This window comes from Scyliorhinus canicula, chromosome 2 (assembly GCF_902713615.1).
Source record: "Scyliorhinus canicula chromosome 2, sScyCan1.1, whole genome shotgun sequence".
NCBI classification, from domain to species: Eukaryota; Metazoa; Chordata; class Chondrichthyes; order Carcharhiniformes; family Scyliorhinidae; genus Scyliorhinus; species Scyliorhinus canicula.
Genome location: NC_052147.1, coordinates 82,406,943 through 82,427,481, shown reverse-complemented (window position 1 = coordinate 82,427,481; position 20,539 = coordinate 82,406,943). Strand labels below are relative to the sequence as shown.

Below are 20,539 nucleotides of genomic sequence, written 5' to 3'. Positions count from 1 at the left end.
CCCTCATCAATTAACTTTGTCACTTCCTCAAAGAATTCTATTAGGTTTGTAAGACATGACCTTCCCTGCACAAAACCATGCTGCCTATCACTGATAAGTCTATTTTCTTCCAGATGTGAATAGATTCTATCCCTCAGTATCTTCTCCAACAGTTTGGCTACCACTGACGTCAAGCTCACAGGTCTATAATTCCCTGGATTTTCCCTGCTACCCTTCTTAAACAAAGGGACGACATTAGCAATTCTCCAGTCCTCCGGGACCTCACCCATGCTCAAGGATGCTGCAAAGATATCTGTTAAGGCCCCAACTATTTCGACCCTCGCTTCCCTCAGTAACCTGGGATAGATCCCATCCGGTCCTGGGGACTTGTCCACCTTAATGCCTTTTAGAATACCCAAAACCTCCCCCTTCCGTATGACAACTTGACCTAGAGTATTTAAACATCCATCCCTCGCCTCAACCTCCGTCCTGTCCCTCTCCTTGGTGAATACCGATGCAAAGTACTCATTAAGAATCTCACCCATTTCCTCTGACTCCACGCATAAATTCCCTTTTTTGTCTTTGAGTGGGCCAACCCTTTCTCTAGTTACCCTCTTGCTCCTTATATACGAATAAAAGGCTTTGGGATTTTCCTTAACCCTGTTTGCTAAAAATATTTCATGACCCGTTTTAGCCCTCTTCATTCCTCGTTTCAGATTGGTCCAACATTCCCGATATTCTTCCAAAGCTTCATCTGTCTTCAGTCGCCTAGACCTTATGTATGCTTCCTTTTTCATCTTAGCTAGTCTCACAATTCCACCCGTCATCGATGGTTCCCTAATCTTGCCATTTCTATCTCTCATTTTCACAGGGACATGTCTGTTCTGCACTCTAATCAACCTTTCCTTAAAAGACTCCCACATTTTAAATGTGGATTTACCCTTAAACAGCTGCTCCCAATCCACATTTCCTAGCTCCTGCCGAATTTTGTTATACTTGGCCTTTCCCCAATATAGCACTCTTCCTTTAGGACCACTCTCGTCCTTGTCCATGAGTATTCTAAAACTTACGGAATTGTGATCGCTATTCCCAAAGTAATCACCGACTGAAACTTCAACCACCTGGCCGGGATCATTCCCCAATACCAGGTCCAATATGGCCCCTTCCCGAGTTGGACTATTTACATACTGCTCTAAAAAACTCTCCTGGATGCTCCTTACAAACTCTGCTCCATCTACGCCTCCAACACTACACGAGTCCCATTCAATGTTGGGGAAGTTAAAATCTCCCATCACAACCACCCTATTGCTCCTACATTTTTCTATAATCTGTCTGCATATTTGTACCTCTACATGCTCGCTTTTGGGAGGCCTATAGTACAATCCCAACAATGTTACTGCACCCTTCCTATTTCTTAGCTCCACCCATATTGCCTCAGTGCTCGAATCCTCCATCGTGCCCTCCTTAATCACAGCTGTGATATCATCTCTGACTAGTAATGCAACTCCTCCACCCCTTCTCCCTCCCTCTCTATCCCTCCTGAAGCATCTATACCCTGGGATATTCAGTTGCCAGTCCTGCCCTTCCCTCAACCAAGTCTCAGTAATACCAATAACATTATATTCCCAGGTACTTATCCAAGCCCTAAATTCATCTGCCTTACCTGCTACACTTCTCGCATTAAAACAAATGCACCTCAGACCACCTGTCCCTTTGTGTTCATCATCTCTTCCCTGTCGACTCGTCCCCTTAACTCACATCGAGTTTATTATCTAGTTCCTTACTGGCTTTAGTTGCTGCCTCTTTACTGACCTCTAACTTCCTCATTTGGTTCCCATCCCCCTGCCACATTAGTTTAAAACCTTCCCAACAGTGTTAGCAAAAGCACCCCCTAGGACATTGGTTCCAGTCCTGCCCAGGTGTAGACCATCTGGTTTGTAATGGTCCCACCGCCCCCAGAATCGGTCCCAATGTCCCAGAAATCTGAACCCCTCCCTCCTGCACCATCACTCAAGCCACGTATTCATCCTGACTATTCTTGAATTTCTACTCTGGCTGTCCCGTGGCACTGGTAGCAATCCTGAGATTACTACCTTTGAGGTCCTACTTTTTAACTTATCTCCTAACTCCCTAAATTCTGTTTGTCGGACCTCTTCCCGTTTTTTACCTATATCGTTGGTGCCTATATGCACCACGGCAACTGACTGTTCACCCTCCCCCTTCAGTATGTCCTGCAGCCGATCTGAGACATCCCTGACCCGTTCACCCAGGAGGCAACATACCATTCGGGAGTCTCGTTTTCGACCACAGAAACGCCTGTCTACTCCCCTTACGATTGAATCCCCTATGACTATAGCCCTGCCAGTCTTTTTCCCGCCCTTCTGTGCAGCAGAGCCAGCCACGGTGCCATGGGCCTGGCTATTACTGCCTTTCCCTGGTGAGTCATCTCCCCCAACAGTATCCAAAACGGTATACCTGTTTTGGAGGGAGATGACCGCAGGGGACACCTGCACTGCCTTCCTGCTCTTTCTCTGCCTTTTGGTCACCCATTCCCTGTCTCCCTCACCAATCCTAATCTGCGGTGTGACCAACTCACTGAACGTGCTATCCACGACCTCCTCAGCATCGCGGATGCTCCAAAGTGAGTCCATCCGCAGCTCCAGAGCCGTCATGCGGTCTAACAGGAGCTGCAGCTGGACACACATCCTGCACATGAAGGAGTCAGGGGCATCGGCCACGTCCCTGAACTCCCACATTGAGCACGAGGAGCATAACACGGGTCTGGGATCTCCTGCCATTTTTACCCTTTACCTTAACTGACTACAAAATATAGTATTAAATAATTAATAAGTGAGAGGAAAAAAGATTTTACTTACTAATCACAATACTCACCAACACACGAAGAGTTAAATTTCTCCCAGCTGCTGCTAATTGGAGCACTTTCCTTACCAGCCAATCAGGTCACTGCTTGCTGTGATGTCACTGTTCAAATTAAGTTTTTTAAAGTTTTAAAGAGGTAAACTTACCTTCCCAACGACCACTCGCCGCTGCTCCCACCGAAAATCTGAAGGCCGCTGCTCCTTATCACCTCAGTCTTTTTTTTTTGGTTAGAGGAGGAGGGCGGGTGGCAGACACTACACGTGTAGTGTCTCGGGTTTAGCCGCTGCCCAAATATAAGTTCACTCACCTTCCCAGAGCGCAATTCGGCCGCTCCTGCTCAGCTCCTCCCACGCACTGCAAACTGCAAGGTAAGATTTTAAAGTAGGAAAACTTACCGCTCCCGCTCAGCTCCTCCCACGCACTGCTCCTTCAGCTCCTGCTCCTGCTCACTGCTCCTGCAAGGTAAGTTTTTAAAATAGGAAAACTTATCTTTCCAAAAGCCCCCTGGTTACTGCTCTTCCTGGAAACAGTGACCGCAACGCACTGGTGCAAATTTTCCCTGCAACAGCCAATCAGCGGCTCCGTTCTGCTGCAATCTGCTGGATGCTGGCCTTCACTTGAACACGGGGGTGTCTTTGCCCAGGTACACCTTCTGGATACAGTGACCACAATACACTGATGCAAATTATCCCCGCAACAGCCAATCACCGGCTCCGCTCTGCTGCCCTCTGCTGGATGCTTGCCTTCACTTGAACATGGAGAGTGTCTTTACTCAGTACACCTTCTGGATGCAGTAACTGCAATTAGGATAAATGGTCGGCACAACATCGTGGGCTGAAGGGTCTGTACTGTGCTGTACTGTTCTATGTTCTGTGTTTGATTGGAATGGTGACCCCAAATAGAATCACATAATCCCTGAAGTGCAGAAGGAGGCCATTTGGCCGATTGAGTCTATACCGACCATTGTGGGACAGCCCGCACCGTCGGGAAACACCCAGGTTGCCGGCAAAACGGAGAATCCTGATGGCGGAGAATTCAGCCCCAGGTCCCTGGCACTGAGGCAGTATTGCTAACCACTGTGCCACGTGCCGCCCTATGGCATGCATTGCCATATAGTATATTCCCGCAAATACATTTATAGGACTGCAGTAACTCTAAGTTCCCGCCAGCTCTTATTTGGGAGATGACGTTTTAAAAAAATAAATTTAGAGTATCCAATTCTTTTTTCCAATTAAGGGCAATTTGGCATGGCCCAATCACCTACCCTGCACATGTTTTTGTGTTGTGGGGGTTAGACCCACGCAGACATGGGGAAAATGTGCAAACTCCACATGGACTGTGACTTGGGGCCGGGATCAAACCCGAGTCCTCAGTGCAATAGGCAGCACTGCTAACCACTGCGTCATCATGCCCCCTTTTGGAAGATGACTTAACCATTGGTTTAAATGTTCCAGTGCTTCCTCATTGTCCAAATTAAGTCACTGTCAGGATTTGATCCTTGCTTCATTAATAACAAGACCTCCTGCTTGGTGTTATGTTCACAGGACACACTCTGTGTGATTTGTATCTATCTGGGGTGCGTACGAGATAGGTTTCCTCGCTCATTTTCCTTTCAATATAATGTAGCCCATTGAATCTTGCTTTCAGGGGTTTACCTGACACAGTTGACAATAGGAGCAATCTCACTCCAGTTATCAATCTCTGAGTCTGGGCTTTTGTATCAGCCCTGGATTTTACTCCTAGCTGAACTGTCTTTAAATGTTATACTTTCGAGTCACTCTGCTGCAATTCAATCAACCTCTTTGAATTGGATACATTTGCCTTGTTTTCTTGTCTGTCTCATTTTTATTTAACTTGCTAAAAATGGTATCAGATTACCTGATCTCACTGGCCTCATAACTCCTCCCTCTTAATTTATGAGCTTCTGATTGCATCACCATGCAATCCAGAAATACTCCAGGGGGGGTCCATTGGTAATTTTTCTGTGGTACAATTCTCTATTTACTAAGTAGGCATCACTATCATCTGGGATCCCGTTATATAATTCCTGAGAATGAGTTGCATGCCTGCAAAGGACAAAGTTTCCACCAGTCCTAATACTACTTCCCCTGTCTTCAAGCTATTCCATAAGCTTATTTTTACTAATGGAATTTATTGCCTTTCTCCAAGAATGCTTCTGACCAGCACCTTTTCTTTTAATATCCATTCTGGACAACAAATATCTTTATTCCACAACAATAGGGATTGACTTGTGCCTGTATCTCACATGATTTTAATATATTTTCCCAGTTTATCCTGTCCACATGGAAATATTTTACCCTAGCAGACAAAATCTTTAAATGTGTCTGCTACTTGCTGGTCATCTGCCCATGTGCAAGTTGTGCACAAATGTTCCTTCCTATTATCTGTTCTTTTACTCTGTGTACAAATCCTAGTTGCTTCTCCTGTTCTCCAGCCTCTTGTTTCATATTTCCCATTTTAAGATTTGTAATCCCAACCGGCTGGCTATTTAATCTCCAGTTTAGTGATTTGGTGTGGTCTAGTTCATTACACTGAAAATATCTGACCGTTTTCATCTCCCTCATCCCTCCAGCAGACTCTGTTGTATTCTGAGGTGAAATCTCCTTGGAGTTTCCGACCACTCCCTCTCTGGCTGACCTGTCCTCTCTTGCACCATCCCAATTTCTAGCTTTCTCCAATTAAATCTGGGCCTAAAGAAAGGCTTTGGTCTATGAACCAGCTCATTGTCGTCCGCAAGCTCCATGGTCTGCCTGGCAGTTCTAACTTTCTGCTCCTCAACAGGAGTTCTAATCATGATAGGCAACAAATCTGTAAATTCCTCCAACAGAATTATCTCTCCATGGGCATCATGGGTTTCTTCTATTTTCGATGCTCGCACCCACCTATCAAACTGATTTTGCTTAATCCTTTCAAATTCACAGCAAGTCTGTTCATTCTGACAGCTTGAAATTTCTATCTGTATGCCTACTAGCTTGTAAACATCCAATTTAACTTTCTTCATTGCCTCATAGTACCCAGATCTCTCCACTGATAAAGGCACAGAGGCTTCACAAGCCCTACCTACAAATTTAGCCTGTGAGAGTAGAGTCTAAATGTCTTGTGGCCACTTCATTTGTTTAGCTATTTTCTCAAAAACACAAAAAATGTTTTGGCATCTTTTTCATCATATTTTGGTCCCCACTAGTTTCCCATCTAGAACCACCTTCCTCTGCCGTCTGCTCTAACCTTTCAGTTGTTGCTGTTTGTGGGTGAAGTTGAAAGTCTGTCTGTCTCCCTCTCCCTCTCTCGCGCTTCCCATGTGGCTTGCTCTGTTTACCTTTAAACTTCCTCTCCTCTTATTCCCATTGAATGCTCTCTCTTTTTCCTGTATTTCTAACTTCTTAATTTCTATGTCTCTTAGTAATTGAAAGTTTGCTAGTTCAATTTCTTCACTTCTTGAAATTTTGGGTTGTATATTTAAATAGGGTGCTGGGCTTTTAATAATCTCCGCCTTCCTAGCTCCTGTAGATCAGACTACTTCCAATAGGGCAGCACGGTAGCATGGTGGTTAGCATAAATGCTTCACAGCTCCAGGGTCCCAGGTTCGGTTCCCGGCTGGGTCACTGTCTGTGCGGAGTCTGCACGTCCTCCCCGTGTGTGCGTGGGTTTCCTCCGGGTGCTCCGGTTTCCTCCCACAGTCCAAAGATGTGCGGGTTAGGTGGATTGGCCATGCTAAATTGCCCGTAGTGTCCTAAAAAGTAAGGTTACGGGTATAGGGTGGATACGTGGGTTTGAGTAGGGTGATCATTGCTCGGCACAACATCGAGGGCCGAAGGGCCTGTTCTGTGCTGTACTATGCTATATCTATGTCTGCCAATTCCATCAATTTGGTTTTGGGCACACTTCTCAAACTTTCTACAGTTACATTGTCTATGTCCAGATAAGAGCCATTGTTGCAGCCTTATTATTTAATATAACATGTTTGTACCTGGTTCCACTTGTTTCCCACTCCTTGTTTAATTCAAAAGTCAAAGTTCCCTGCACCCAAGGAATTAAACTTCTAAGATCTTGGACCCCCAATTTCCTGTCATGTAGCACCAGCGTGCTATCTGCGAGGGTATTCCAACTTGGAACACCGGTTCATGGGAGGAGACGAGTGAAACCCCAGTGAGAATAAACAGCCCAGTTGTCGGGTAACAATTATTAAAGACTATTTATTAAAGTAAAGACAAATACATTAAACAGGACTACTTTGCTAAATGATAATTGAGGTAAACACACACAGTTTGTGTAGAACCTACCTCTTATTCTGTCATACCTGAACTCCATAGGACTTCCCCATTTCCCCAAAACAACATCCAAAGCAAATAACCTACAAGTTAAAACCAGCTTATAATTACCACACAATACAGGGATGATAATCAAGTTTGGGAAATGTCTTTTCCTGGTCCAGCAAAGATATTTAAACCGCCTTTATGAAGGTTTTCTGCACTGCCTTAACTCTGAGACTTGGAGGCTGTTAGCTGTAAAACCTCACCTTCAGGTGTAGTGGCTGAAACTGGTGTATCTGCTTGTGCCTGCTAGATGTTTGCTGGCCACTCTTGTTTCTGAGCCTCAGCCAATCATACCTCAGTTCTACTTTTACAGTCTTCTGTATGTTTGGCTGTCTGCTCCTATCAACCTCTTTACTCTAGACATTGACAATTAACGTTAAGGAAAGGGGCTGTACTGGACCTGGTATTAACGTTAAGGGAAGGGGCTGTACTGGACCTGGTATTGGGGAATGAGCCCAACCAGGTGGTAGAAGTTTCAGTAGGGGAGCATTTCTGGAACAGTGACCACAATTCAGTAAGTTTTAAAGTGCTGGTGGACAAGGGTAAGAATGGTCCTAGGGTGAATGTGCTAAATTGGGGAAAGGCTAATTATAACAATATTAGGCAGGAACTGAAGAACCTAGACTGGGGTAAATGTTTGAGGGTAAATCAACATCTGACATGTGGGAGGCTTTCAAATGTCAGTTGAAAAATTCAGGACCGGCATGTTCCTGTGTGGAAGAAGGATAGATACAGCAAGTTTCGGGAACCTTGGATAAAGAGAGATATTGTAGGCATTGTCAAAAAGAAAAAAGAGGCATTTCTCAGGGCTAGAAGGCTGGGAACAGACAAAGTCTGTGTGGAATATAAAGAAAGTAGGAAGGAACTTAAGCAAGGAGTCAGGGGGGCTAAAAGTCACAAAAATAGGGTTAAGGGTTAAGGAAAATCCCAAGGCTTTTTACACGCACATAAAAAGCAAATAGGAAGGATGTGGAAGCATTGGGAAGGGTGCAAAGGAGATTTACCAGGATGCTGCCTGGTTTGCAGGATAGGTCTTATGAGGAAAGGTTGAGGGAGCTAGGGCTTTTCTCTTTAGAGCAGAGGAGGATGAGAGGCAACTTAATATTAAGGTTTATAAGATGATGAGGGGGATAGATAGAGTGGACGTTCAAAGACTCTTTCCTCGGGTGGATGTAGCTGTTACAAGGGGGCATAACTATAAGGTTCAGGGTGGGAGATATAGGAGGGATGTACGAGGTAGGTTCTTTACTCAGAGAGTGGTTAGGGTGTGTAATAGAGGGATACAGACCCAGGAAGTGTAGAAGATTTTAATTTAGACGGGCAGCATGGTCGGCACAGGCTTGGAGGGCCAAAGGGCCTGTTCCTGTGCTGTACTTTTCTTTGTTCTTTGTTAACTTTCCCTCATAATGTAATTTCCCCCTCCCTATTTTAAGTCATTCTTTAAAATTCTGTCCAACCTTCTGACTGATTACTAATCTTCACAGAATTGTATGTTTATTGAGTTCAATTTGATACTACCTTTAACTTCCATAGTTATCAATGGATGGTGCATCCTTCTCTCAGAGTCTTTACTTCCCACTGGAATGTACCCTTGCTAAGTGTTCTGAAATGCTCCTTCAGTATCTGCTATTGCATCGCTACTGACCTACCCCTTAACTTAATTACCCAGCCGAATTTAGCCAGCACCACCTTCCAAAGGGATTGGAGGCCCCCTGGTGCTTGCTCTCTGGGCAGGGTGGCACCCTGGCACTGCCAACCTGGCAGTGTCACCTGCATGCCTGCCTGGCACTGCCAAAGTGCCACACTGGCATTTTTCACATGGTGGGGACCAGACAAGTGGGGGGGGGGGGGGCAGTATGTGAGTTGGGGCTTCGGGGGGAGGGAGGGGGGCAGTTTGAGGGGTTGGGTCAGGGGCTAGAGAGGTTGGGGCACCTGCACTGAGGAGTTCGGGCAAGTGGAGCTCCTCAGTGCAAGGAACGAGGCTAAATGTGGCCTTGGCTGCGCTTTCCCCCCTGAGGTCCCCAATCCACCTGGTGGGCGTTAGATAGTTTGGCATTTCTCGGTGATCCAAACACTGGGGAACACCTGGCTAATCGAGTGCTGCAGGATTCTGTCCTCATTTAGGTAGATCACACCCAATGTTAATGTTTTGAGTCCAGATTTCCAGAATCTGTAATGTTGTGCTTTTATTTCTAAATTGAAGAGATTAAAAACAACAAAGCTCTCAACACCTGGGAGAGGTGCAACAATAGAGGGAAAATGGTGACTCTGTTCAAGCTCATAGGAAATGTTACAATGACAATAAATGGATGACTAAGGAGGGCAGCCATCAATCATGTGTCATACGTTGAGCCCATATGAGGTTTCCCTAGTTCTCCTGAGGTTGTGTCAATCATGTAGTGATCATACAAGGATATGTAGGCCAAGCATATTTCCTTCCCTGAAATCCATTCGTGAACCATTTGGATTTCTACAAACAATCCAGCAGCTTTCACATCCATTATCTGGTGGTTGCAGTGCTGGAATTGTGAACTCTCAATGGCTGGGTTATTGGCCCAGAAGCAATACCACTGGGTTACCGAGAGAAGGAGTGCTGTTGAATGAATTTTCTTCAAACGATTGAAAAATCTTGATTATCCCAAAAAGCACAAAGATTAACAGGTAGCAATTCAACCAGTGCAATTAAATTGTGCATGAATCTCAGAAGGTTAGCAAGTAACTAGGAAAGTCAATAGAATGTCCATTAATTGTGAGGGGAATTGAATACAAAGTGGTGGTTATGCTTCAGTTATGCGGAGCAGTAGTCAGACTACATCTGAAGTCCTGTATTGTCTTCTTGTTTAGGAAGGATGTAAATGATTGGAAAAGTTCAGAGAAGGTTTACTAAACTAATGCTTGGAATGGGAGGGTTGTCTTATGAGGAAAAATTGAACAAGCGCCTGCTGGAGTTTGGCCTACATGTGACTCCAGATCCACAGCTCTGGGTGACTCTTAAATGCCCTCTGGGCTGGGCAATAAATGCTAGCCCAGCCCACGTCCCATGAACAAATTTTAAAAAAAATAAGATTTTGAGGGATTTTGACAGGGTGTATGTAGAGAGGATTTTTTCTCTTGTAGGAGAATCTAAAACTGGGGTCACTGTTTAAAAATATGTCACCTTATTTGGGAGGAGGAACTGCCTGAGGAGGAGCTCACTTGAGATAGAGATGAGGAGAATTGTTTTCTCTCAAAAGGGCTGGGTGTCCAGATTCATAGCTTATCATAGCTTTTACAGTGCCATTTGGCCCATTGAGTCTGCACCAGCTCTTGGAAGAGCACCCTACCCAAACCCCCACCTCCACCCTAACCCCATAACCCAGTAACCTCACCAACACTTAAGGGCAATTTTGGACAATAAGGGCAATTTAGCAACCTGCACATTTTTGGACTGTGGGAGGAAATCGGAGCACCCGGAGGAAACCCACGCACACAAGGGGAGAACGTGCAGACTCCGCACAGACAGTGAACCAAGCCGGAAATTGAACCTGGGACCCTGGAGCTGTGAAGCAACTGTGAACATAGAACATAGAACATAGTGCAGATGGAGGCCATTCGGCCCACTTCCACCCTCTCCCCATAACCCAATAACCCCTCCTAAACTTTTTGGACAATAAGGGCAATTTATCATGGCCAATCCACCTAACCTGCCCGTCTTTGGACTGTGGGAGGAAACCGGAGCACCCGGAGGAAACCCACGCAGACACGGGGCGAACGTGCAGACTCCGCACAGACAGTGACCCAAGCCGGAATCGAACCTGGGACCCTGGCGCTGTGAAGCCACAGTGCTAGCCACTTGTGCTACCGTGCAGCCCACTGTGCTACCGTTTGCCGTGTCTTTGGAACTTTGTTTCAAAGGGTATTGGAAACAGAATACCCTTTGATAAACAGAGTCTTTTAATATTTGTAAGGCAGAGATGGATAGAGTGTAGATAAGCAAGGGTTAGCAGGTGTAGCTGGAATTATGGAGTTTCGGTTACAACCAGATCAGCCATTTTCTTTGTGGTGATCTACCACTGTATATATATATATGTGTGTGCTTGCATTAGGGGATGTATGACAGTACCTGTATTACAGGTTTTCCGGTAAGCCCCTGCCGGCTAGCTCCGCCCACAGGGAGCAGTATAAATATTCAAAGTTTCCCTGAGATGCCATTCTACAGCTGCAGCCGAAGGAATAGCATCTCACTGTAATAACGCCTCTCTTGTACCGATTCGAGTCTTTGTGAGCAATAGTTAGTGCCACAATTTATTACCGTGAGATTTTCCAACATCATGGACATCAGAATTAAGCCTGATCACCTGCAGCTGGATCCGCAGTCGCCACACGCCAGGAAAGACTTTAACCACTGGCTGGCTGTTTTCGAGGCCTACATCACCTCAGAAGACCCTACACCATCGGAGGCTCAGAAGGCACAACTCCTATACTCAAGGTTGAGCTCCAGCGTGTTCCTGCTGATTCAGGACGGGCTGATCCTACGCCCGGGCCATGGAACTTCTCAAAGAGAATTACGCCCAGTCGACGAACACTCTGTTTGTAATACATGTACTCTCCACTCGTGTCCAGCAACCGGGTGAGTCGATTGAGGACTTCTGGCGGGCCCTTATCCCTCTAGTACAGGACTGCGACTGCCAGGCCGTCTCGGCCACGGAACATTCGAATCTCCTCATGCGGGATGCCTTTGTGACGGGTATTGCATTGGACCCCATCCGGCAATGACTGCTGGAAGAGGCCGCTCTCAAACTTGCGGCAACAAAGACTTTAGCGCTTTCAATGATGGCCGCTTCCCGTAACGTGCAGTCCTACAACGCCCGCCGCGCGGCCCACCCATCCTACCCCTCGTGGACCCGCAACCGACCCCCTCGACTAGGGCCGCTCCCGCGCAGTATGCCTGCGCTGCTCGCCGTACCGCGCACCCTGGGGGTCCCCGCTGCTACTTCTGCGGTCAGCAGAAGCACCCCCTCCAGCGCTGCCCGGCCCGCACCGCGACCTGTAAATCATGTGGCAAGAAAGGCCACTTTGCAGCGGTGTGTCAGGCCCGAGCAGTTGCCGCTATCGCGCCCGAACTCTCCCCCTCGCCTCAGCCGATCGTGCAATGGGCCCTGCCGTCTGCTGCTCCCGGGGCCACGTGCGATCAGTGGGCACCGCCATCTTCCTTCCCCGACTCCACGTGTGATCAGTGGGCGCCGCCATCTTGCGTTGCCCCCGCCATGTGCGTTCCATGGTCGCCGCCATCTTGCCCCACCCCCGCAATGTGTCCTGCATGTGCGCCGCCATCTTCTTCCCCGCAGGTACTCCAGACGCCGCCATTTCGTCCTCCCCTCGGAACTGGACCACGGGACCTGGTTTGCTGCTGCTACTCGTCGGACTCTTCGGTCGATCGCCCGCTACTCGCCTCCATGACACTCGATCAATCCTGTCCTCGCAACCTGGCCATCACTTCTACGATGGTGCTTATCAACGGCCACGCGACCTCCTGCCTCATCGACTCCGGGAGCACGGACAGTTTAATCCATCCGGACACGGTAAGGCGCTGCTCCCTCATGGTCCATCCCACCAACCAGCGGATCTCCCTGGCCTCCGGATCCCACTCTGTCCCGATCCGGGGCTTCTGTCTGGTCAAACTCACCGTACAAGGCGTGGAATTCAGCCTTTCCGCCTGTACGTTCTCCCCAACCTCTGACACTTTTACTGGGCCTGGACTTCCAATGTAACCTCAAGAGCCTCACCCTCAAATTCGGCGGACCCCTACCTCCCCTCACCGTTTGTGGCCTCACGACCCTCAAGGTTGACCCTCCCTCCCTCTTTGCCAATCTGACTGCAGATTGCAAGCCCGTCGCCACCAGGAGCAGATGGTACAGCACCCAGGACAAGACCTTCATCAGGTCCGAGGTCCAGCGGCTGCTTCGGGAGGGTATCATCGAGGCCAGCAACAGTCCCTGGAGAGCCCAAGTGGTGGTGGTTAAAACTGGGGAGAAACACAGGATGGTCGTGGACTACAGCCAGACCATCAACCGGTACACGCAGCTCGACGCATACCCCCTCCCTCACATATCTGATATGGTCAATCAGATTGTACAGTACCAGGTCTTCTCAACAATTTACCTGAAATCTGCCTACCACCAGCTCCCCATCCGTAAATCGGACCGTCCCTACACTGCCTTCGAGGCGGACGGTCGACTCTAACAATTTCTTAGGGTTCCCTTCGGCGTCACTAACGGGGTCTCGGTATTTCATCGAGAAATGGACCGAATGGTTGACCGGTACGGACTGCGGGCCACATTTCCGTACTTAGACAATGTCACCATCTGCAGCCACGACCAGCAGGACCATGGCGCCAACCTTGCAAAATTTCTGCACACCGCATCTCTCCTCAACCTCACTTATAACAAGGAGAAGTGCGTGTTCAGCACAGACCGCTTAGCCATCCTCGGCTACGTAGTACAAAACGGACTACTGGGGACCGATCCCGACCGCATGCGCCCCCTCATGGAGCTTCCCCTCCCCCACTGCCCCAAGGCTCTCAAACGATGCCTGGGGTTCTTTTCTTACTACGCCCAGTGGGTCCCACAATTCGCGGACGAGGCCCGCCCACTGATCCAGTCCACGCAATTTCCCCTCACGACCGAGGCACAACAAGCCTTCGCTCGTATTCGCTCAGACATAGCCAAGGCCGGGATGCACGCAGTAGACGAGACACTGCCCTTCCAAGTAGAGAGCGATGCTTCAGATGTCGCCCTTGTCACCACTCTAAACCAGGCTGGCAGACCCATGGCATTCTTTTCCCACACCCTCCATGCCTCCGAAATTCGACATTCGTCTGTTGAAAAGGAGGCCCAGGCAATCGTTGAAGGGTTGCGGCACTGGAGGCATTATCAAGCCGGCAGGAGATTCACTCTCCTCACTGACCAATGGTCGGTAGTTTTCATGTTCAACAACACGCAGCGGGGCAAGATCAAAAATGATAAAATCTTGCGGTGGAGGATCGAGCTCTCCACCTATAATTACGAGATCTTGTATCGCCCCGGCAAGCTCAACGAGCCCCCAGACGCCCTCTCCCGAGGTACATATGCCAGCGCACAAGTGAACCAGCTCCGTGCCTTGCACGAGAGCCTTTGCCATCCGGGGGTCGCTCGGTTGTACCATCTGGTCAAAACCCGCAATCTGCCCTACTCCGTCGAGGAAGTACGGACAGTCACCAGAGACTGCCAGGTCTGTGCGGAGTGCAAGCCGCACTTCTATCGGCCAGACCACGTGCGCCTGGTGAAAGCCTCCCGCCCCTTTGAGCACCTCAGCGTGGATTTCAAAGGGCCCCTCCCCTCCACCAACCGCAACACCTACACCCTTAGTGTGGTCGATGAATTCTCTAGGTTCCCCTTTGCCATCCATGCCCGGATATGATGTCTGCCACCGTCATCAAGGCCCTCGATTCCTTATTCGATCTGTTCGGTTTCCCAGACTATATCCACAGTGACAGGGGATCCTCATTCATGAGCGATGAGCTACGTCAGTTCCTGCTCAGCAGGGGTATCGCCTCCAGCAGGACGACCAACTACAACCCCCGGGGAAACGGGCAGGTAGAGAGGGAGAATGGGATGGTTTGGAGGGCCGTCCAGCTGGCCCTACTGTCCAGTAACCTCCCAGCCGCTCGCTGGAAGCAGGTCCTCCCTGATGCCATCCACTCCATTCGGTCACTGCTGTGCACCGCAACTAACAACACACCCCATGAACGTGTTTTTGCCTTCCCTAGGAAGTCTACATCTGGGCTGTCGCTCCCGACTTGGCTCGCAGCTCCAGGGCCGGTCCTACTTCATAGGCATGTCAGACTCCACAAGGCAGACCCTCTGGTGGACAAGGTACGCCTGCTCCACGCGAACCCCCAGTATGCCTACGTGGAGTTCCCCGATGGCCGCCAGGATACAGTCTCGCTCAGGGACCTGGCTCCCTCGGGTGCCGATCCCATGCCCACACTCCTCCCTACCCACTCGCCACCCTCCTTTTCCCTGGCGCCCCCGACTTCAGCCCCACCAGATCCACCCCTCGTTCCCCTGCCCACACTAGAGGACATGGAAGATTTCGGCTCGCTCCCGGAGTCATCCAGTCACTGGCCAGCACCAAAACTGCCAGCACCAACACCGCCAGCACCTACACCATCGACGCCAACACCGCCTGTGCAGACGTCCCCACCACTGCTGCGTCGCTCACAAAGGAACGTCCGACCACCGGTCCGACTCAACCTGTGACGGGCACCGGGTTGCCCGATGGACACTTGGTTCTTTCCCCCCCTCCCCCTCTGTAAATAGATTACGTTTATGTATTTAGTTTCACGTCACCCCCGCCGGACTCATTTTTTACAAGGGGTGAATGTGGTGATCTACCACTATATATATATGTGTGTGCTTGCATTAGGGGATGTACGACAGTACCTGTATTACAGGTTTTCCGGTGAGCCCCTGGCGGCTAGCTCCGCCCACAGGGAGCAGTATAAATATTCATAAGTTTCCCTGAGATGCCATGCTACAGCTGCAGCTGAAGGAATAGCATCTCACTGTAATAAAGCCTTTCTTGTACTGATTCGAGTCTTTGTGTGCAATTGTTAGTGCCACAATCTTATTGGATGACCGATCAGGCTCAGGGGGCAGAGTACTCCCGTTCCTAATTTGTATGTTCGTTTGCTAATGAGAAAAAACGTACGTTCTGAAGGTAGCTGAGAAATGCAAGGGTGAATTCATTCAAAATACATGAAGACTGGATATTGTGAGAACAAATGCATTGCATTTAAAGAAGAAACAGCGATAAGGAGAACAAACTGTGAGCAACCACTTATTGTAGTTGAAGAATTAACTATTAACTACAGCCAAAGAGGAAATATTTAATGTTAAATGGTGCAGAGTGCTACTGCCAGCACTCAGCAGCATCCATGTCCTCTGATTTTGAAGTATAAGCTATTACAAGATAAAACATCATAGTTGAGGCTCGTAAGTGGTACATGTTTGTTTATATTTGCTACACCATTGAATTCTATGTATTAACTGGGATGAAGAGAATTTAAATCCAGATCTAGTGTTCTTAAAAACAAACCAGCTTATTATGGTTTCTTTCCCCATTTTCAACTCTAATTAGTTTTCTTCCTACTTTAAAAAAAATCTGAATCTGACCCTTTATGATCTGTTGAGGATCCTCAGTGTTTCACTTCTGAAATCATGGATGTTTTCCTTTATTCTAATTTAATTTTGTTTCCTGGTTAATGCTTAAATGACATTTGTCGTACATTAAATTAAACAAATATTTGAGGGGAATATATCGGCACAGCTACTGCAGGCATAAAACGTGTTGGTTACAAGTTTAATTCCATTGAAATCCAAATGGAGCGATATTGTTTGATATAGGGTGGGGTGGGGAATGGGTGTATTTGTCTGGATGGTGCCTCATATCTCTTAGCAGCTGGTCAGGAGCATAGATTAGCCTTTCCTTATGCCCACTGATCTCCAACTATCTACATGGACCTGGAAGACTTAAAGATATGATGATAAATCTTAGAGAGGTTGATTAACTGCTTTAATGTACCATAGAACAATCCATTTTCATCAGAGGAAACACCCTAGCATCTCAAAATCAAATAGCTCAGAGTTTCTGTCAACATTCTCTTACAGTTATTCATAATGTTAAATTTATACATTAGGTAAAGCACTACTCCATACAACAGAAAGCTTTTTCACATCCGATAAGGGTACACGGACTGGGTATCCGAAAGTCATCGTTGTTCTGGTGGACGGATGGCCCTCAGATGAAACTGAACGAGCGGCAAATCTGGCCAGAGAGTCTGGCATGAATGTCTTATTGTCTCAGTTGCCAAAGCTCTTCCAGAAGAGCAAAAGCTGGTCCTGGACCCCAATTACATGGAAAAGGTAAGGCTATTGCAAAAACTATTATAATGAAAACATAAAAGGAATAGGAGCAATAGTCGGAGCAGGCCTGAGGGGCCAATTGACTATCAGTCAATGAGATCTGATGTGGCCTTATTTCCACCTCCCTGGCCGATTCCATAATGTTCGTCTTGCTTGTCAATCAAAATTCTGTCTAACTTGAATATATTCAATGACTTAGCCTCCACCACTCACTGGGGAAGAGAGTTCCAAACATTAATCACCCCAGAAAGAAATTCTTCCACACTTCCGTCTTAAATGGGAAACTCCTTTTCCAAAACAATGTCCCCTGGTTATAGATTTTTTTTTTATTGCTTGTCACGAGTAGGCTTCAATGAAGTTACTGTGAAAAGCCCCTAGTCGCCACATTCCGGCGCCTGTTCGGGGAGGCTGTTATGGGAATTGAACCGTGCTGCTAGCCTGCTTGGTCTGCTTTCAAAGCCAGCCCTGAGCTAAACAGCCCCAAGAAGAGGAAACATTCTCTCAGCATCTACCCTGCCAAGCTCCGTCAGCATATTGTATATGTTTATGTATATATTATATAATAATAATCTTTATTATTGTCACAAGTAGGTTTACATTAACACTGCAATGAAGTAACTGTGAAAAGTCCCTAGTCCCCACATTCCGGCGCCTGTTTGGGTACAAAGCAGGGAATCGAACCTGGGACTCTGGTGCTGTGAAGCAACAGTGCTACCACTGTGCTACCGTGAGATTCGACACAGCAAGTGAGTCCTAGGAGGGAGGAGGTAACACCTCAAGAACTTTCCCAAACCCTCCTTGAAAAAGTGCAACATCCCCACTGCCACCTGGGCACCCCTGACCCCTCCTGGCCCAAGACCCTCCAAAGTGGAGGAAAAGAATCCAGGAAGGAGCTGAACATCTCGTGTTTCACCGCCGAGAGCAAGCTGAAACCAGTATCGACAGCAGAAGGAACACGTGGCAACCCAAGCACCCCACCCATCTAGAATTGAGCCATAGAATTCCTACAGTGCAGAAGGAGGCCATTTGGCCCATCGAATCTGCACCATCGAACCTACCTAGGCCCACTTCCCTGTAACCCCATAACCCCACCAAACTGGCACATCTTTGGACTGTGGGAAACTTTCCCCACTGCATCACCATGATATGACCCTGGTCATTGGGAGTACGCAAGCTATCACCAGCAGACAGGGGTCAGACATTCACAGAAGCTCTCGCAGGACTGTTCCCACTGCAAGTTGCCATCATCCTCCTCCTACAATGTAGGGGCTATGGGTATCTGCGCCCTCTCCATGACAGGAGCCTCATCACAAAGGGTGTTCACTGTGTCATGTGAGAGTACCTTTTAAGAAATGGGTGGTTATAAATGGGTGTGTATATAAATATCTGTCGTGAAAGTACCTTTAAGAAATGGGTGTTCACTACTGCAGTGATGTCAGAGAGTGGGTGGAGCTGGGCTGTCTGTCAGCTTTTTACTTTCGCTTTAGGTTTTTTGCTGCATGGTGGGTTTGATTTCATTTTAGTTTTGGAGAAGCTGCAATCACAGCAGGATGTGTGTCAATCTCTGCAAGCTTATGAATGTCCATTTGCTGATTTCAATGTGGTAACTGTTCTCAGTAGTGAAGTTAAATCTGAGATGCTTCTGTTAAAGGTTTTGTGTTTTAAATCTTATGGATGTTAAAAGGAAAGAACATAAAAACATAAGAACATAAGAACTAGGAGCAGGAGTAGGCCATCTGGCCCCTCGAGCCTGCTCCGCCATTCAATTAGATCATGGCTGATCTTTTGTGGACTCAGCTCCACTTTCCGGCCCGAACACCATAACAACATCCCTTTATTCTTCAAAAAACTATCTATCTTTACCTTAAAAACATGTAATGAAGGAGCCTCAACTGCTTCACTGGGCAAGGAATTCCATAGATTCACAACCCTTTGGGTGAAGAAGTTCCTCCTAAACTCAGTCCTAAATCTACTTCCCCTTATTTTGAGGCTATGCCCCCTAGTTCTGCTGTCACCCGCCAGTGGAAACAACCTGCCCGCATCTATCCTATCTATTCCCTTCATAATTTTAAATGTTTCTATAAGATCCCCCCTCATCCTTCTAAATTCCAACGAGTACAGTCCCAGTCTACTCAACCTCTCCTCATAATCCAACCCCTTCAGATCTGGGATTAACCTAGTGAATCTCCTCTGCACACCCTCCAGCGCCAGTATGTCCTTTCTCAAGTAAGGAGACCAAAACTGAACACAATACTCCAGGTGTGGCCACACTAACACCTTATACAGTTGCAACATAACCTCCCTAGTCTTAAACTCCATCCCTCTAGCAATGAAGGACAAAATTCCATTTGCCTTCTTAATCACCTGTTGCACTTGTAAACCAACCTTCTGTGACTCATGCACTAGCACACCCAAGTCTCTCTGAACAGCGGCATGCTTTAATATTTTATCGTTTAAATAATAATCCCGTTTGCTGTTATTCCTACCAAAATGGATAACCTCACATTTGTCAACATTGTATTCCATCTGCCAGACCCGAGCCTATTCACTTAACCTATCCAAATCCCTCTGCAGACTTCCAGTATCCTCTGCACTTTTCGCTTTACCACTCATCTTAGTGTCATCTGCAAACTGCTTAAAGGATTACTTAGTGTTGTAGCCTTTGGGGGTTGTATTTGAATCGGGGGTTGCTAAGATGTTCACTATATGTTTTAAAAAGGTTAACTTGAGTTCATAGAATAAACGTTGTTTTGCTTTAAAAAATACTTTTACATTTCTGCTGTACCACACCTGTAGAATAGGCTGTGTGCTCCCCATACCACAATCTATTAAAAGTTGTAGGTCAGGTGAACTCCATGATACAGTTTGGGGTTCTCTAAACCCTTCATTAAATGTTTTTAAGATAAAGATAGATAGTTTTTTGAAGAATAAAGGTTGAAGGGTTATGGTGTTCGGCCGGAAAGTGTAGCTGAGTCCACAAAAGGTCAGCTATGATCTCACTGAATAGCAGAACAGGCTAGAGGGGCAAGATGGCCTACTCCTGCTCCTAGTTCTTATATATGGGCCCGATACTGATATGCTAATATATTATTATATTATTATTACATTCCCACTGTTGAACAGCAGGAAGGGATTGGGGGGGGGGGGGGGGGAGAGAACAGACAGGGATGGGGAGGGGGGGATTGCATCCTGGATTCATGCCACCTAAGGCCTTTGTGTCATATTTTCTGATTGTGGTGTTAAACCCGCTCGCTGCAAACCGGAGCGGAAAATCCCGATCACTAAATTCAGACCCACATTTCTCACTCTCAAACTGAATGTGAAATTCTGTGTTATGAGCACTCTTATCTCGAGAATCCTTCATTATGAGGTCCTCAATAATCCGGTCTCATTACACTTTAC

General features: G+C 47.3%; 1 protein-coding gene across 1 annotated transcript in view; it reads left to right on the top strand.

Moving 5' to 3' along the window:
- Positions 1 to 20,539, top strand: part of coch (coagulation factor C homolog, cochlin (Limulus polyphemus)) — a 147,760-nt gene that overhangs the window by 109,563 nt on the left and 17,658 nt on the right. Inside the window, 2 exon segments of the mRNA XM_038781460.1 lie at positions 16,912 to 17,064; positions 17,067 to 17,137. Coding sequence (XP_038637388.1) covers positions 16,912 to 17,064; positions 17,067 to 17,137 — 224 coding nt within the window.